Source organism: Diabrotica virgifera, chromosome 4 (assembly GCF_917563875.1).
Source record: "Diabrotica virgifera virgifera chromosome 4, PGI_DIABVI_V3a".
NCBI classification, from domain to species: Eukaryota; Metazoa; Arthropoda; class Insecta; order Coleoptera; family Chrysomelidae; genus Diabrotica; species Diabrotica virgifera.
In genome coordinates this window covers 25,111,697-25,131,453 of record NC_065446.1, presented here as the reverse complement: position 1 = coordinate 25,131,453, position 19,757 = coordinate 25,111,697, and the positions used below count along the sequence as shown (strand labels likewise).

The window sequence follows — 19,757 nt, the reverse complement described above, 5'->3', positions numbered from 1 at the left end:
GATCAAGTAGTTTTAATAAGAGGTTTTATAAGTTACATCAGAATAATCTTTAAAACTGCAATAAAACTAAAAAGTCACAAACTAGAATCTAATAAAACCAAATAGTCCGGAAGTTCTTCATAATAAAAACTGATTAGTTTTGAAGGGAACTGAGGATAAAGCATTTTAAAACTACAAAAGACAAATTATCTATTAAGATCAATTAGTCTTATTTGATACTCTTATTAGATACTTTAAAACTAGTGACAAATGCTTAACAGTTTTAAAGTTCTGGTAGTATATCTACAAGGTAACTTTAAAACCATTATCTTCTTATTTACCACAATAAAACCTTTATAAACCTTAAATAAAACTAAAATGTTTTTATTGTGCTACTTGGGTAATCATTCAAAGGATTTTACGTTCCCACAACAGCAATTTATTTATGTCTCTTCCGTATGTTTCGCTTCCATACGCGACTGCTGGTCGTATTATTGTCTTATATACCTATGTATCTGAAAAAATATATGCAGTATATACTGATGTGATCTTTATTATTGATATGAGATAATATTCTTATATGTTACTTAATTTAATCAATGTATTAATACTAATCTAATTAATTAACCAGATCACATATCAATATGTTTTCAATCTCAGGGCGAATTATAAATTAATTACTTACTTCCGTGGCTTCTAAATATTTCTTAATGGTTCCTAATCGGGATAGAAAAGAAAAGAGTAAAAAAAATACACATATGGGTTACAATTATAATCAAAATATTTTTTATTTTATTTAAAAAGGCAATCAATGCTTAATATTTGCTATTTCTTATTATTCTTAAACATAACATTTACAAATGGGAATCTTATTTCCTTTTGGTTTTCAATTGAAAGTTTTTATTAACATTTAACTATTAGGAGTTATTAGGAACAACTCTATTTAAGTTTGATGAAGCTTTTCTGATATTATTGATTATGTTATTCAATTTTTTATGTGGAATTTAATACGAAAACCCATACATTCATGTCCAAACAAATGAGACTGACCTTTTCCTGGTGAACTGAAAATGTCCTCACACAAGACCCTTTCCTGCTATCCTTGGCTGCGATCAAACCTCGTCCTGGCTTCCAGTGATGTTCTCCTTTGAAAAACTAGCTCGAATAGCTCTCGTTCCTGCTTTTGTCGTGATGCTGTGTTCTACCTTTTTCGAAACTGCTATCAGCTACCGGGACACTCTGGGCTCAAGGAGGTTCTTTTACTCTCGACCTGGCCTACTTCTCGTTCCACGATAGATACTCCACACTCACGGAACTACACCGGCTTTCTCACTCCTCGAACACTACCGTCCACTACTCGACTTCACTTCTCGACAGCTCAAAACATTCTGCTCTCACTTTGTCATCCATTCCCCTACTTTCTAAATATCCCTTCCAGATTCACAAATCAATTTTCCACCACCAACTCTCATTCGTAATATTCCTAACGGCCATAACGGATGCTGAGACTAAGGAAGATGAGGTAATTTTACAATTTATAATTGTAAAATTGTGCAATTGTGAAATTGCTCCAAAGCTTGCAAATTGTAGGAGCCTCGGAGGTGTAACCAGAGAAGGTTCCCATTGTTTTCAGTCTGGTGGGATGTAGAGTAACATTATGTTGTTTTATATGCCATTATATTGAAAACTTAGTCTTTTAATAGCAGTTGCTGCTAGGGCATCTATACCATTTCGTTCGTTGCAATCCGTGACTGCACGCCGGGGTTTATTTTGGTTGGATCAGAGAGAGCAGCATATGTGCCTCCTGATGAGAGACTAATAAGTTTCGAAACCGGTAGAGGTACTTGCTGCACTCTCTGATTGGACTTCAATACTAGAATATGGTGCGGCTGTATTTTCGTTTTGCAACAAAATTGAAAATGGTTATTCATTTTTGATTTACATGTTTACTCTAATTGGAGTACGAAGGGAACCATTCTCGTTGGAACTTTACCGCGCTGTGCAGATGGGACGTGAATTATAAATTGTAAAATTCCCTCATCTTCCTTAGTCTCGGTATCCGTTATGGCTTGCCAATTTTAGAAGGCTGGAAGGTGTAACCAGAGAAGGTTCCCATTGTTTTCAGTCTGGTGGAATGTAGAGTAACATTATGTTGTTTTATATGCCATTAGATTGAAAACTTAGTCTTACAAGTACATTGACCTCAAATGCATAAATAACTAACAGAATAACATTTATGTTTGCCTCCCAGCCGCCATATTGATTTAATTTTGAAAGCATGTTGGAATGCCCTATAGAGGGATTTATAATACATACTATGATTTTAAAAAGAGCTTTTACAAGGGTAATGACTATTTATTGTAGCATCTCAATACAAAATGGAGCACAAAAAAAGGAGATTACACGAGGAACAAAAAGTACTATGTACCTGCAAGTACTTACTATTAAAAATGAGTCTTCCAAATTTCTCTGTGTGCACTATTGTCTATGAAAAATACTTTACTGGGACGCAGGTCCTGGCTACGGTGGTGTGAGGAGAACGTGGCAACATTGCTTGGCTTCACCTAAAGGCGATGGAGCTTCTAACACTTGTTCGCACAAAAAAGGGCACTATTGACACTTACTTGTAATTTGATTGGTTTTCTAATTGGAGTAAGACTTTATTGAAGCACAATGAAGGTTGAGTCTTCTTTTTCTTTTTACACTTTAGAGAGTGATGTAAAATTCCTTGACTGCTTTTGCTTTGCTCACACTTTTGAGCATTGGCGGATCAAGACATTTACCTTGGGAGGGGAAATTTGCCTTAGGGGGAACTTGCAAAGAAACACCAACCAAGAGACGTAAAAAAGATAAACCCTTAATTCCCTTAATTTTCCCAACTTGCGTGTTTATTGGGTTGAATTTGTCTTTCTTTTTGGTTTAAGTTTCATGTCAGCTAATATATTTTTACGTTTCAACAATATTTATTTCTTTAATTTTGGAACTTGTTGGGGGGAAATTTCTTAATTTTCCTTCCCCGTAGATCTGCCACTGCTTATGAGAGATAGTCCGGCAACGGGGTGTTGCTTGGATCTAGACTGAGATCGCACTGACTCTAAAAAGGGCATGTTGCCAACGTATTTAGAGGGTGAAAGTGAGTGAGTGATACTTGAAGAGAAAGTGTTTGCGAAACATATTTCTTTTTAGGCACACATTATAGATTACACAGGTCTACAGAAAAAAAATTTTGTTTTGGTGCCGTGAATCTTTAAGCTGATTTTTACTATATTAGGGGCGATAAATCGAAATATGGATTCCGTTTTTTTTGTATCAGCTCTAGTTTTCTGGATATGGCACATTCCGAAATTTGTAGTTTTAATGTTTGGGATAATGAAGAATATGCTATTTAAAGGCATGTACATTGTTAATTAAACTTCTTCCTCAGTATATTTGTTGTTCTCACTGTATTATGCCTTATTTATGCATTACAAGTCGGTTCATTACCAGTTTTTAGTCAAATCAGAGAAAATAATCTTACCACCTCTTCATATTAAGTTAGGTCTAAAGCAATTCGTTAAGGCACTTGATTCTAATGGACCATGCTTTGCCTACATAGGAAGGAAGCTGCCCCAGATAAGTACGGAAAAACTTCAAGCTGGAATCTTTGATGGACCACAGTCAGACTTCTTACAAAGGATCCGGTTTTTGTGAGGTCAATGAATGAGGCAGAGAAAAAAGCTTGGCTTTCATTTGTGGACATTATGAAAAATTTTCTGGGAAATCACAAAAGTGAAAACTATGCTGAGCTGGTAAACCGTTTGCTGAATAACTTCCAATCACTTGGATGTAATATGAGCATCAAAGTCCACTATCTTCACAGCCAACTGGACCGTTTCCCTGAAAACTTAGGTGACACAAGTGAGGAGCAAGGTGAGAGATTTCACCAAGACATAAAAATCATGAATAACTGCTACCAAGGAAGATGGGACACTCATATGCTGGCAGATTTTTGCTGGAGTTTGAGCAGAGACTGTTTAAAAGTTCATTCCAGGAAATCACGCAAGCAAAGCTTTCGTTACGTCAAGTAAAGTTTTTTTTCTATTTGGTTAGTTTTTTCTCAAAACAAACTGTATATCTGTTTCATTGTACAAAGGGTTTTATTGTAGTTAAATGGCTTAAAATATACGTATTTTTTAATTGTGTGATTTTTATTTCAATTTAGTATATCCATATCAGCGTATGCGTAGTTTAATGCATAAAAGCTAGCATGGCATATGTTATCTTGAAAACTAGAGCTGATAGGGCAAAACTGAAGGTATATTCGGAATCAGCACCCCAAATATACCTAAAATCAGCTCTAAACACTTTGGCACCAAAAACACTGTAGGCCTGTGTTATAGCTACCTACTTAACAGTAACACTATTATAGTCCATTCTTTCACGGTTTTTGCTCTAAATTTTAAAGAACCGCTTGGATTGACATGAAATTTGGCATACGTATAGCTTACATGTCAAAGAAAAAAAGTGATAGTGTGCCGATGTGTGCTTTTGCCCTGGGGGTGACTTTCACCCCCTCTTGGGGGTGAAAAAATATATGTCCAAACTAAGTCTGGAAATGGGTAAAGTGACTAATTTTAAGTAACTTTTGTTCTATAGAGCTTTATCGCCAAGTCAACAGTTTTCGAGTTATTTGCAAGTGAATATATTCATTTTTCAACAAAATAACCACATTTTTAGACGGTTTTTCGCAAATAACTCAAAAAGTAAGTATTTTGTCGAAAAAAACGTTCCTAGTAAAAATATAGCCTATAACAAACTAAAAAAAATGGTGTACGCGTTAGGTCTCTGGATCTCGTAGAACCATAGTTATAGCCAATGAAAAATAGATTCATATTCACCAAATTTCAAATAGAATATTTCGACGTGAAATATCCAAAAAAATAAGCACTTTTTGGGGGAAAACCTATTATAACTTTTTTAAAGTGTTTAAAAAAAGCTTTATTTCTGTTTTTACAAAAAGTTTCTAGCATCAAATTTAAGCAAGTTACGCTAAAAATAAAGTCGGCCCCTTTTGTTTTTGCAAAAAAAATCGGGAAGATCACCCCCTAATTAGCAACTTAAATTAAATTAATCGTTACCGCTCCACAAATTATTTTACTTATTTTGTGTTTATATGATCTGTAAGTTTCATCAATGTAAGTGCTTATTTTTGAAAAAATTTGGTTTCAAAATAAAATTTTTAAAAATTTAAATTTTGAAAAATATGCTTTTTTTTCAAAATAACTTAAAAATTGTTAGAGATACTAAAAATCTTGAAAAACAAAAAAGTCAGATTTGCTTTTCTGAATATCATGTATTTTTTTTGTTTTTCTGTTAGACAAAAATTGATTAAGATTTGGAGATTTGGTGTTTCTAAATTTGCATACATTCGTGATCAGTGACTCGTTCAACCCCTTTTAACTACAGCCCTTTCAATAATAAAGACTTTGAACCGATGAAACTTACAGATCATATTAACAATATATACACGAGTCAAGAAACTTTTAAAGGCGTAACGTTTAAGTTCATTTAAGATACTAATTAGGGGGTGATTTTCTCGATTTTTTTACCAAAACCAAAAGGGATTAACTCTATTTTGAGCGTACCTTGTTTAATTTTGTTGCTAGAAATTTTTTTTATGAAACAAAAATGAAGCTTTCTTTAAACACTTTAAATAAGTTTTAATGAGTTTTCCCCGAAATGTGCTTCATTTTTGGTTATTTCACGTTAAAGTATTCCATTTGGAATTTGACGAATATGAACCTATTTTTCATTAGCTATAACTCTGCTTCTACTAGGTCTAGAGACGTGATATATACACAATTTTTTAAAAATTTTTACAGGCTATATTTTTGCTAAGAATGTTTTTTCGACAAAATACTTACTATTTGAATTATTTGCGAGAAACCGTCTAAAAGCGTGGTTATTTTGTTGAAAAAATGAACATATTCACTGCCAAATAACTCGAAAAGTATTGACTTCCATTTCCTGACTTTCTTTGGACGAATATTTTTTCACCCCCAAGAGGGGGTGAAAACCACCCCCAGGGCAAAAGCACATATCGGCACAATATCACTTTTTTTCTTTGACTTGTTAGCTATGTGTATGCCAAATTTCATGTCAATCCAAGCGGTTCTTTAAAATTTAGAGGTTTTGCAATGTTTTACCGTTAAAGAACGGACTATTACAGTGTTTTACATTTACAATGTTTACAACGTTGCTGGGGGTTAAGTTACACAATTGAAAAAAATATGTACATATTTCTTTACATGGTTTTTATATACGTTCGAATATAGGCCTGGATGCCGCGCACAAAAAAAAGTTGATTAAAGCAAGCTGAAAATTTGTTATTAGCTTAACGTGGTCTAGTCGGACACAATTTGATGTATGGGAACACTGGAACAGGGGAAGTTTTAATTGTGGAACAGGCTAAAAATTTGGAACGTCATACTACGAAAACGTCCAATGTATTTTGTCGGACCGAACTTCCAATTGATTTGTTACCCTTTCAATAAACTCTATTGCAAAAATAAGGCCGCTATTTATCACCAACATAATTCCTGTCATTTAACATATTCCACGTGTCGGACTTATTAAAATGCCCAGTTGGTGATAAATAATATTTATCACTGATATGAGACTGATATTATCAGTCTCATTTTTGCATGACAGTTTAATGAAAGGGTAACAAATCAATTGGAAGTTCTGTCCGACAAAATACATGGGACGTTTTCGTAGTACGACGTTCCAAATTTTTAACCTGTTCCATAATTAAAACTTCCCCTGTTCCAGTGCTCCTATACATCAAAGTATGTCCGACTAGACACAGTTAAGCTATTAACAAATTTTCAGCTTGCTATTCATCATCATCATCATCATGGCATTTACACTCCTAGCGGAGTGATTGCCGCCCTCTTTGGGCTCTTCCGATTCGTTTGTCGCGGTGAATCAATCCGCATTAACCTTTTGGTTTTACAATTGGTTGTATGTTGTGTGACTTGGCATCTTCTACAATTTTCCTCCATTCGTTCCTGTTTTTGCTTCTGGTTACCCATTCTCTGACTCCCATCTTCTTCAGGTCCTCCACTATCTGGTTCTTCCATCTAGTTTTGGGTCTTCCTCGTGGTCTGCCTGATACAGGTCTCCATTTGGAAATTTTCTTGATAACGGCTTGTGGATTTCTCCTTTCTATATGTCCCATCCATCTGAGTCTCTGTGCCTTGATAAATCTCACGATGTCTTCTCCTTTCAGAAGTTCTCTTACTTCGTGGATCATGAGTTTTCTCAATTCATTATTACCTAAGTTTAGTGGTCCTGCTATCCTCCGAATTATTTTCTTTTCTAGCATCCTCAATCTTTCTTCCTCTTTTTGTGTCAGACACATTACTTCAGCACCATATGTGATTACTGGTCTAATTGCTGCTTGGTAAATTTTCAGTTTTGTATTCTGAGTAAGCTTCTTATCTTTGAGGAAGTTACTGTATTTCCAATAGGTTCTGTTTCCTGCCTGGATTCTTTCATTAATTTCGATACTTCTATCATTAGTTCCATTAACTGAGACTCCAAGATATTTAAAATGGTCTTCCTTTTCAAATTCATATTAACCAATATTTAAGCTTAACATATTAACTGGGTTTTTTCAGCTTGCTATTAATCAACTTTTTTTGGTACGCGGGATCCAGGCCTAATATTTATTCGAACATTTTTGTTTAGGTTTTTGCCTTTACTAAATGTAATTTTTGTTGCAGAACACCAAAGTTCAGACCTTCTAGAAGACTGCCAAAAATTACTAGAAAGGTTTAAGTACCCCTGGGAAATGATGCCGTTAATGTATGCCATCCTCAAAGATGCGAGGGCGGATCTGGAAGAGGCATCACGGAGAATAGATGAAGGTTAGTATCGGTTTCTTTTTTCAAAGATATAGTAATAGTTAAAACAGGTTGACTGCCATGACTACCAAATTTAATATGGTACACAGTTAACTTACCATTTATGCTGCAGCAATTCTAGAGCGTGTTGATCCATGAGACCATGACAATAATTTTTATTTGTTAGTTTTTTAAGTTATACGGAGTACCAAATTTGGCACTCAATATTTCAGTTTATTTTCTAGACTTAGTACCATATATGGTACCTACTCAAATGACTCTTTTGACAATGCAGGGAAAACCAGGCTGACAGTCAACCTGTTAATAATATTTTAAAAATTTCTATGTAATATTTAATACTAAATCAGTTAATTTACAAGATATGTGTCATGTTATGTATCTAAGCTGCAGTCACTGAAGGTGGATATGAGGCATTACCTCTGATTTCGGTGAACCTCCATCGTTTTCATGAAAATTGGTGAGTGGTTAGAGGATACCTCAAGAAACAAAAGTGGCATGGCTCCAACTTGCGCTTTTACCCTGGCGATTATAATATAATATGTATTATACCATATAATAAATTTTGCTTAGAATTTGTCCTTCTATCGAGTTATGGGGCCATCTTCAATCAAATCATCCCCCGAGAAGGGTTGGCATCTACCTTTAGGGTAAAAGCGCAAGTTGGCACCACGCCACTTTTGTTTTATGAGGTACCCTCTAACTATTCACCAATTTTTATGAAAATCCTTGAACGTTAAACGAAATCGGAGGTGAAAACCTTCAATGATTGCACTACTACAAGTAAGATTAATTAGGTAAATGTAATAACAAAGCAATAGTCGTAGGCGTAGGTACTTTTGTACGCTTAGTTAAAAGTCTATTTGAACCGAACTTGAATATGTTATACATATGAATATGTATAACAAAGTTCATAGTGTATTAAATAATTAAAACCATTAACCATTACATTCATATCATAATGTCGTATTACTTAGAAGTTTTTGGATTTTTTGATTTTACTAAGTTGATGTTGACGGAAAATAAATTTGGAGTATATTATGCCCCGTGTCTTTATTACAATATTGGAAGAATAATAATTATAAATCGAGCGATTCTTAACATTGTAATTAGTACTATTATCGGTTTACAGTGTTCACCAACGCCTTCGGACTTCCGACTCCTAACTGCCATTTTTCTCTGTTTAACCATAGACCTGGAGGGATTTCTCATTCCTCTAGTTGTTTTTCAATTTTCTCCCTCCAGCCTCCAGCTCCTTCTCGGCCTTCCTCTTTTTCTTCTCCTTTGCGGTGCCTACGCCAAAATGTGTTTAGCCATCCTGTCATGTGGCATTCTCTGTACATGGCCGTACCATGTCATCAACTATTGTATGTGTGACTCCCATCATTTATTTTCTCGTATTCTCTCATTTGATATCCGATCTCTTCTTGATTTGCCTGCTGCTTTTCTCCAGCAGTCCTTTTCTGTACTAGTAACACTTTCTCTGTTCTTTGTTTCAGTGGCCAAACTTCACTGCCATATGTGATTACACTTTTAAGTGTGGTATTGTATATGAGCTGTTTGTTCGCTTTAGATATTGCTTGGTCCTACAGAATGCCGTTCATCATGGATATGTGTTTTCTACCCTGTATGTTTCTGTCTTTTATAGCATCATCGAGTGTCAAATCTATATTATGGCAAGTTATCTTTATGCCAAGGTACTTGTATTCACCACAGAGGATAATTTCTACCCCATCGTCAAATTTTAAATCCAATGGTGCAAAAATTCATTATTAATTTATTATAAATAGTCCAGGAACCGAAGCTTTTCACCTCGCAATTTTTACAGAATGGATCGATTTGCTTGAAAATTTGAGAATAAGGAGTGGATAGTCCAAGGATCAAAATCTATATGATGCCAAAAGGCGCTTTTACCATGAGGGTGTTTGCCACCCCATCTCGGGGGTGGAAATTTTTTATTATATTTTTGACCGCAAAAGTTGATACAAAAATTCATTTTAAGCAAAAAATGTTCTATACATTTTTTTGATAAAATTAATAGTTTTCGGTTTATTCGCTATCGAAAGGGTTAGTTTTATATAAAAAAATCAATGTTTTTCGATATACCCATTTACGATTCACTCAATTTTTGTCGTAGAAAAATTTTTTCAGACCAAGTTCTTGGGAATTAAGTAACCTACAATTTCATATTTAAACATGTTTTCGTATCTCTGATGTTAATCTTTCTATTTTGAAGAAAATGGCATTTTTACCAAACTACAAAAATTCGTTATTCACTTTTAACTCCAGTTTTTTAAAAACTTATCATTCTAATCCAGTCAAACTTCTGTAATCTATTAATAATACATAAATAAAGAAAAATGAATAAGGCCAATGATAAAAGCACCGCTAATTTACATTATTATGCTTCAAAATGGATTTCTCCCTTTTTTTTTTTTTTAAATTTTGATTTTTTAACCGTAACTTTTTTATTTTTTACTTTAAAAATTTTAATAAAAAAGAATTTTGTAGGTTATTACAAGATCTATAAGTCTGTTAATATTAAATCTTTTTAGAATGCTCAGTCGCAAAAAGAGGTGACTTTGAAAGGGTTGGTAAAGGTGGTTTTTGCATGTTATTACAAGTTTTAATTGTCAATAGCTTACTCAATTTTTGCCGTAGAAAAAATTTTTGCAAATCAGATTCTTGGGAATTAAATAAGCTACTTTCATATTTAAACATTTTTTCGTATCTCTGATTCTAATCTTTCTATTCTGAAGAAAAGGTCATTTTTTCCAAACTACGAAAATTCGTTATTCGCTTTTAACTCCATTTTTTTTTAAACTAATCATTCTAAGCCGGTCAAACTTCTAGAACTATTATTAATACATAAATAAAGAAGACCAAATAAAGTCAATGTCAAATTTTAATTAGGGTGGTGATTAGGGGGTTGCTTCCGATCACTTTTTCGCTGAAAAAAAAGGGACTGAGATTCTTTTCATTATAAGTCACTTAATTTTTGAGCTAGAGACTTTTTTTATTTCTGGAGATATATATTTTTAAATACTATAAATCAGTTTGAACAAGTTATCCTCGAAAAATGCATAGTTTTCCTGTCTTTTGACTTTGAAACTACAATATTTAGCATTTGACGAAGAAGAGCTAAGATATAATAACATATAGCTCGATTGCTATTGGTCTTATAGAAAATTAAAAAAAAACAGTTTTGTTTATTTTTTCAAAAGGTACACTTTTGCCAAGTAAAGTTGTTTTGATAAAACGAAAACTTTTGAAGTTATTAGCAGAAAATTTATTAAAAACATTGACTTTTTCGATATAAAACTAACACTTTCGATAGGGAATAAATCGAAAACATTTAATTTTATCAAAAAAATGTGTAGAACGTTTTTTGCTTAGAATGAATGTTTTTACCAACTTTTGTGGTCAAAATATAATAAAAAATTTCCACCCCCATGGTAAAATCGCCTTTCCGCATCATATAGATTTTGATCCTTGGACTATCCACTACCTATTCTCAAATTTTCAAGCAAATTGATCCATTCTGTAAAAATTGCTAGGTTTTGTCCTATTTTAAGCTTCATTACTTGAACTAAAAAATTAGTACATTTAGTCCAGTGTACCACGATAACAATATGTTAACTTCCGATTTTTATCAACGGACCTCGGTTTTGCGGAAAATTTGTGCCGAATTAAAATAATGCGAAGTGTGCTTTTCCCTAGGGTTGCAGGGGGAGGTTGAAGGTTCTCTTGTAGTCCATGTGGTGAGAACCACTCGTCTGAAAAAATTTCTGCTTCGGTTTCTTTGTGGATTCCTATTCAAAAATGTCCCCTTTAAACAAATCTGAAGGGTGCCGGGCAAAATTTTTTTTGCAGAAATTATTTAAACAGTTCTTTTAAACAAATGTAAAAGATCACCTTTTTTTGAAAAAAATATTTGTTAAGGTTTTTTGGGTCATTCTAAACAAAAAAGTTAATATCTTATGAGTTTTCTCAAAAATTGATAGTGTTCGAGTTATAGGCGATTTAAAAACTGAAAAATGCGAAAATACGCATTTTCAAGGCTTAAAAACTCATATTTGAATTAGTTTGAGGTTACCAAGTACTTGGGTTGTAGTTTAAACATTCATATTCAAGATTCTGCAGACTGATCGGGTCTACTTAAATTTACACCGTTGTTATTTTAATTTTTAATTATGCGTGTCCATCCAATGTTTTTGCCCTATTTTCAAAAATCTCCTATTTTCCTCCGAGAAATATATTTTTTAGATTCTTTGGGACATTCTAAATAAAATAGGTTTCTTGTCATTTTTCTTAAAAGTTAATAGTTTTAAAGTTATAAGCGATTTAAAACCCAAAAATGCGCGTTTTCGCATTTTTCGAATTTTAAATCGCTTATAACTTTAAAACTATTAATTTTTTCGAAAAATAACAAAAAACGTATTTTATTTAGAATGTCACAAATAATCTAAAAAATATATTTTTCACTGGCGAAAAAATCGGATGGACACGCATAATTAACAATTAAAAAATGGCGGTCTAAATTAAGGTTAGACCCGATAACTCTTCATAATCTGGCAAATGAATATTCAAACCACAATTTAAATACTTGGCAACCTCAAAAATACTAATTTAAATATGAGTTTTTAAGTCTTGAAAATGCGTATTTTCGCATTTTTCAGATTTTAAATCGCGTATAAGTCGAAAACTATCAATTTTTGACAAAAATTACAAGATATCTTTCTTGTTTAGAATGACCCAAAAAACGTAAAAAATATGTTTTTTACGTTTACGACCCAGAGCAAAAAAAAGTAATCTTTTGTATTTGTTTAAAAAAATTGTTTAAACAATTTCTGCCCAAAAATTCCGCCTAATACCCTTCAAATTTGTTCAAAGGGGACATTTTTGAATAGAAATCCACAAAGAAACCGAATCAGAATTTTTTCAGACGGGAGCGGTCTCACCACATGGACTATTGGTTCCTCTACCATTTTTGACTCTGGTAACAGTTCCTTTTTATCGTTGTAATTCTTTTAACTGTGTCCGTCACAACGGTTTCTCTCGTAACTAGTCGTAACTATTTGATTTAAAATTCTGTTTCTGCGGAATACCAGGAGATCTTCAACATTAACCTCTCCATTGCTTTCTGTGCCACTTTACTGTTATTCAATGATTCTAGTTATATCGATTCAGTTGCGATCAACCGTTCAAGATATGAGGTAGCTGAACCTCAGGACGTGTCCAGCTCATGTGAGAGTCAAATGGTTCCCGGTGCTTAATCATGTATTATTTATAACATCCCTGCTATTTAAAACAAGTTTTATCAATGTTTTCATGACTGTATCATTTTAAAGGGTCTTTACCCATAAATTTTCAATTTTGGCGGCTTAGCATGGCTTGAACATCCTTTTCATCACTGATGATGATCTGTATTAAGATCGAAAACGTTCTACATATGTGATTTGGCTCCTTTAAGGGAATTTTAATAAATTATAGATATACTTTTTATAAAGAATTTTAATTAATTTTTTACATACCAATAATTGATCCTCCTCCTCTTCAGTCGTTTCCTCATTGCTGAGTGTCGTGATTCCCTATAATAGAAACTATCTCTTTCCATCGGCTTCTGTCCTGAGCTTCCCTCATGGAATCAGTGAATGTTTTTTTACTGGCTTTCTGTATTTGATCCGTCCATCGAGTAGGTGAGCGACCTCTACTTCTGCGCCCTTCAACGTTTCCCGAAATTATAAGTCTCTCAAGATTATCATCACTTCTTCTTGCAATATGGCCGAAAAAGTTTAAGACGGTGGAGAGGGAAATAGAGGAAAGTCGAGTCTGAATATTAAGCTCTTGGAGGATTGAGTGATTTGTTCTGTGTTCCGTCCATGAGATCCGAAGCATTTTTTTCCAGCACCACATTTCAAAGGCGTCAATCCTTTTTCTGTCGTCCGATTTCATTCTCCATGTTTCGGATCCGTAATTAAATATGGGAAAAATTAAGGCACGTACTAATCTTATTTTGGTGTTCTTCGACAAGGCGATCTTTCCAGATTTTTGATAATCGACTCATAGCGTTTTTGGCCATGCCTATTCTCCTACGTATTTCTGTTTCACAAGATCCTGTATTACTGATGTAGGATCCTAGATAATTGAACTCGTTAACCACTTCAAACTGGTCTAAGGCTCCTGTTGTCTGAAGTGAATTTGAATAATCTACTATCATAATTTTTGTTTTTTGTTTATTGATCTTGAGACCACATGTTTATTGCTTTCGGCTTCCACTAGCTGCAGCAGGCTGGACATTTCTTCTTCGGATGCAGTTATTAATGTTGTATCATCTGCATATCTGAGATTTGAGATCTTCTTTCCTGCGATAGATATACCGCCATTCCATTTGTCGAGTGCTTTTCTCATTATATATCCCCCATAGAAATAAAGATTTGGAGATAGAATACATCCTTGTCGGACTCCTCTGCCTATTTTAAAAGGAATTGATCCACCAAAGACATAAAATTTAAATCTGATTTATTATTATATTATTATCCCTGTATATCAAATAATGTTGCTTCGTTTCGTTGTAATAATTGCTTCGTTTTATTTATTTTATTTGAATGGTCATATCGACTTTTAACTGAGTATTTAATATTAAATAGTGTTAGTACGTTAATTGAGAGAATATAATTTATTTATTATCTAACAACTAACTCATTCAATAACAGTTTATATTCTAAACTAATTATTTAAAATTATTCTTAAAATTTTTAAAAGCCGTCATTTGTATTTGTGATATATGTACTTGTAAACATAAATGTAAAATCTGTTTTTGCAACGGGCGGGGGACGATTGGCCCAATGGCACCTACTATAATACCTATGTAATATGTCTGGATACAAGAAAATTGGAATATCTCGGACATATTACACGTTGAGAGAGATACAGCTTGCTCCAATTGATTATGCAGGGAAAGATTCAAGGAAAGAGAAGCATAGGGAGACGCAGAATATCGTTGCTGCGCAACCTGAGAGAGTGGTACGGATGTACATCAAATGTACTTTTCAGAGCAGCCGTTTTTAAAATACGAATAGCTATGATGATTGCCGACCTCCGTCGCGGAGATGGCACTTAAAGAAGAAGAGGATGTCTGGATAAAGTCTCCTTGAAGCTATGGGCACGATTGCGCCGGTGTACGGCCCCTTTCTTGATCTCAATTTTATTGTCAATGTAGTAGATCCTTCTTTCACTTTAACTGATTGTGATTGACGCCAATAGAGGCTCGCTATTGTTCGAATGTCTCTAGAGTCGATTCTGATCGTATGGAGTTCCTATTTTAACTATATTTTCGTGCTTTACATTATCGAATGCTTTTGCGTAGTCTATAAAGCATGTAGGTACTCGTCTTTATTCATATCTCTGCAGCGCTGGATAGCAATTTAAATAAATACATATTTTGGTCTCAATTTTAATTTAACCATACCTTAGGTATTCCACGTTTACATTCCTCAAATATGTACATTTTAGCCCATATTTTTATACTTATTATCGATTTTCACCTCGTGTACAGCATTTTAGCAAGATTTTTTGTTTATAATATAATCAATAATGTATCAGAGCTTCCTCTATATAAAAATGAAAAAAAAAACAGTATATTATAATCCCATAACATAAAGAACCACAACGCTACAGCAAAGAAGCACCAGGGGAAACCCATAAATATTTTCAAAACTATGGACTACACTTTAATATTTAATATTACTTCATTACGTCGTAACAACGTTATAATGGCACACATCTGTTGTAGAGTATCATACCTACCTACTATAAGATAATACCTTTCGACAGGACAGTCGAGTTAATAACTGTTTGGCCCGTGGTTCACTCTGCCCATAATTCATACGCATCAAGATAAAATTTAAGATAATGATAAGCAATCAAACCATAATAATCGCCACATAATTTTCCGTGTGAACGATCTGAATATTAACTATCCCTTTCATGTATTAAGGCCTGTATGAACGCCGACCCATCATTATAATATTTTGATAATAGAACAATGTATTTTAAACATTTTGACAAAAATACTATGATTAATCCATGCAATCTTTGTAATATCTACTCTAATTGTTTTTATCAAGCGCTGGAAGACCTTTTTAAGAAGTTGAAAAAAGGAAAACCTGGAATACAAGTGTGATTAAAATATTGACGAATACAGGAAAATCGTGGCAGGAAGCCAAATAATTAGCTAGGGACAGAAAAAAGTGGCGTAAGTTCGCAGTGAATAACGAGTAAAGAAGACACCTCGACACATTCCGGTATAAGAGGATTATCGATTATGTATTTATGTATGGGGCTTCTCAGAGGCTTTTTTCAGTGGGTCACAGTTTTTCGATTTCTTTCTGTTGGAAGCACCAGAAAAAAGGTACGTCGGTGATTATACTCATTTATGTCGTTTAACAGTGGCTTGTGAATTTTACCAATATAAGTTAAAGGTGAGTTTAGTTCTAGCAGCCGTAGAGGTAACATCGTTTAACAGTGGCTTGTGAATTTTACCAATATAAGTTAAAAGTTAAACAGTTTTTATTGTAAACACAACTGTAAGTAGAAAAACTTAATTTTTAAAAAAGAAATACAATTTACATTTCAACGTTCTACTCAATCGAAACCAGAATATTGCCTTAGAACAGTTGAATAGTTTTTACTATAAACACACCTGTAAGGAGAAAAACCCAATTTTTAAACAAGAAATACAATCTACATTTCAGCGATCTACTTAATTGAAACTTGAGTATTGCCTTAGACAAAAACTTAAGTAATTAGTGGTACCTTTAATAGTACGGTTAATATTACTATAATGGATTTAAATTGTCAGGCATGCCATAAAATTATAACACCGACAGATGGTAGCAAACTGGAATGTTCTGGATGCAAAACAACATGGCACGGTGTTTGTGCTCAACCTCAACCCTTAAATTTTTCACCTGCAACCTTGTTGACATGGAAGTGTCAAAATTGTACCACAGAAGCAGATGCTAGCACAATGCACTTCAACGCAATTATGGCTCAGCTTGCTAATTTAAGTAACGCTATCGCAACATGTAACACTCGAATGTCTGACTTACATAATTTAGTAAATTCTCAGTCGACAAAAATTGACGCTTGCATCTCGGAAATAGCGGTTCTAAGAAGAGAAAACGAACAGCTAAAAATTAAAATCCAGAAAATAGAATCCTCTCCTCCCGAAAATATCCTTATAGAGCTGGCTGATAGAAAACAAAGGGAAAAAAATGTTTTGCTCATGGGTGTTCCAGAAAATACAGAATCCGATGAAGTTAATGCACAACAAATATTAAATCAGGTAGCTCCTAACTTACAAATAGCTTCGCATCGCCGGCTTGGCTTTCCTCGCCAAGATATGAAACCAAGGCCGCTGAAAGTTACTATGATGTCCAGTGAAGATGCCCTTTTTGTTCTTAAAAATAAATCTAAACTGAATCAAAACTCAAACTCAAACATATACATAAAACAAGATCTGACACCTTGCCAGTCAAAATATCTAGCTGAATTACGAACAGAGCTACAAAGTCGTATAGATAATGGGGAGAAAAATTTAACGATTAGATACATAAACAAAATACCTAGAATTACTACAAGAGGAACAACCAAACGTGATAGAGAGGAACAGGAATCACCTAGACGTGAAAAGGGACTCAAGACTTCAAAGCCTGCTTTATGTGGGGCAAACTCATCTCTACCTGAATAGCAATCATTCAAAATAGTATTTTGGAACTGTCAAGGATTTGCCAATCTGGATGAATTTGTTAGAGATTACGATGATTTTTCGGTTTTATGTCTTACTGAAACATGGCTACTTAATGAGTGTAATAATTTGTCAATTGTTTTGTCATCCTATAATGTTATAAGTAGTCCTGCTTCGAAAGAGAAATCCGTGGGCAGAGCAAGCGGTGGTATCTACATATTTTATAAAAATGTATACAACTGTGTAATTTTAGAAAAAACACCGTGGTGGCTATTTTGCAGACTGGTTTCTCCTTCGGAAGAGTCTATTATTATTTGCACAGTATATTTTAAACCGTCCTTAGATATTGTGTATATTCTAGAACTTTTTCAAGTATCTCTGTCGGAAATTCTAGAAAACCATTTCGATGTTCCGCTTCTAATTGGCGGTGACTTTAACAGTAGAATATCAGATATTGGAGAAGTTCCGCCAGAGATGCTGGAGGGCACAAATCTATCGGAGTATCGTCTAAGCAATGACATGGTTTTAAATACTAAGGGGCGCCATATTATTGACTTCATGAACACCAACTCTTTCTGTCTACTTAATGGGAGGACTGAGTCTGATACACCGGCACAATTTACTCACATTAGCAAAGCTGGAAATAGTGTAATTGACTTAGCATTTATCCAGAACAGTGCAATACCTATTATCCAAGATTTATGTGTAATGAACCATAACAGCCCTTCTGACCACTTTGGTATACTGGTAACTTGCGTTTCCGACTTTTTTCGAGAAAGTCGTTTCAAAAAAGCACTTCCTATACAAAAAAAAACTATATATCAATGGAATACTGACCTTGCCTTTTTCTATAAAATTTCTATGCAACATTCGAATAAAACGTCTCTTTCTATAAATATTGATGCACAGGAACTATACAATAATCTAATGTCAGCAATTAAAGAAACTGCTTCGCAATTACAACTTTGTAAAGAAAAATCTTTCCCGTCGTGTATCAGGCAAAGTCCTCCATGGTTTGATCATGAATGTACCTCAGCTAAAAACAACATGAAACAAAGCCTCAAAACAGCTAAATCAAATAACTTCCGCGACCCCTATAAAACAAATTTTTTGACATCAAAAAAAGCCTATAGACAAATAATTAAAAAGAAAAAACATATATATTTTCATAACCTGTATTCTCAACTTGCAAACAGCAGGGACTCCAAAACATTCTGGTCAGTGATTAGGAAATTTCGGAAAAATCACAATACTTCTTTTATCGATGTAGACGTATGGGAGCAATTTTATTCGAATATATATCCCCCAAAACTATATCATAATGCCCGTTTTTTTGATGCAAGACATCCAATTTTTGACGCTATTATAACCAGTGACGAAATATATAGAGTCCTAAATAACTGTCCCAATCGTAAAGCACCTGGAACTGACCATATTTCTTATGAATTCTTTAAAAATCTTCCAAATAATTGGATACTGTATTTAACGGGCATGTTTAATAGAATACTGGAAACAACCATTACGCCGCATAACTGGAGTGAAGTCATTTTTACTATGATATTTAAAAAGGGCAACAGAGATGATCCAGCAAACTATAGAGGTATTGCCTTACTTAATTGTGTTGAAAAAATATTTACTAATATTTTGTTAAACAGACTCAGAGATTGGGTTGAAGTAAATAATGTTCTTCCCGAATGTCAGTCGGGTTTCAGGGGATCAAGGGGTTGCATTGATAATGTATTCACCCTCACTTCTGCTGTACAACTGCAACTACGACTGAAAAAACGCAAAGTGTACGCTGCCTTTGTAGATTATAAGCGGGCTTTTGACTCCATTATCCATCATTTGCTGTGGCAAAAGCTATTTGGCCTTGGGGTGAGTTCTAAAATAATAGCCATTTTGAAAAACATTTATGATAATGCTAGGATGTACATCAAAACTCCAAACGGCTACACAAGACCATTTGATATTTCAACAGGAGTCTTACAGGGTGAACCTTTGAGTCCACTATTATTTAGTTTATTTATTGCGGATATAGAACAGTTTTTTATTAGTCAAGGATCACAAGGTATCTCCATTGATAGCCAAAATCAAATAATAATGCTATTGTATGCTGATGATTT

General features: G+C 33.9%; 1 protein-coding gene across 4 annotated transcripts in view; it reads left to right on the top strand.

Annotated features, from left to right (window-relative positions):
* LOC114334865 (protein doublesex) overlaps positions 1–19,757 on the top strand; it is a 773,059-nt gene that overhangs the window by 524,783 nt on the left and 228,519 nt on the right. For all 4 annotated transcript variants that reach the window (XR_007697668.1, XR_007697669.1, XM_050649067.1 and 1 more), the window contains exon 2: positions 7,746–7,889. Coding sequence is in view for 2 of the 4 variants with exons in the window: in XM_050649067.1 (XP_050505024.1) it covers positions 7,746–7,889 (144 nt within the window). In the remaining 2 variants the exon portion in view is untranslated. The remainder of the gene's footprint in view (positions 1–7,745; positions 7,890–19,757) is intronic.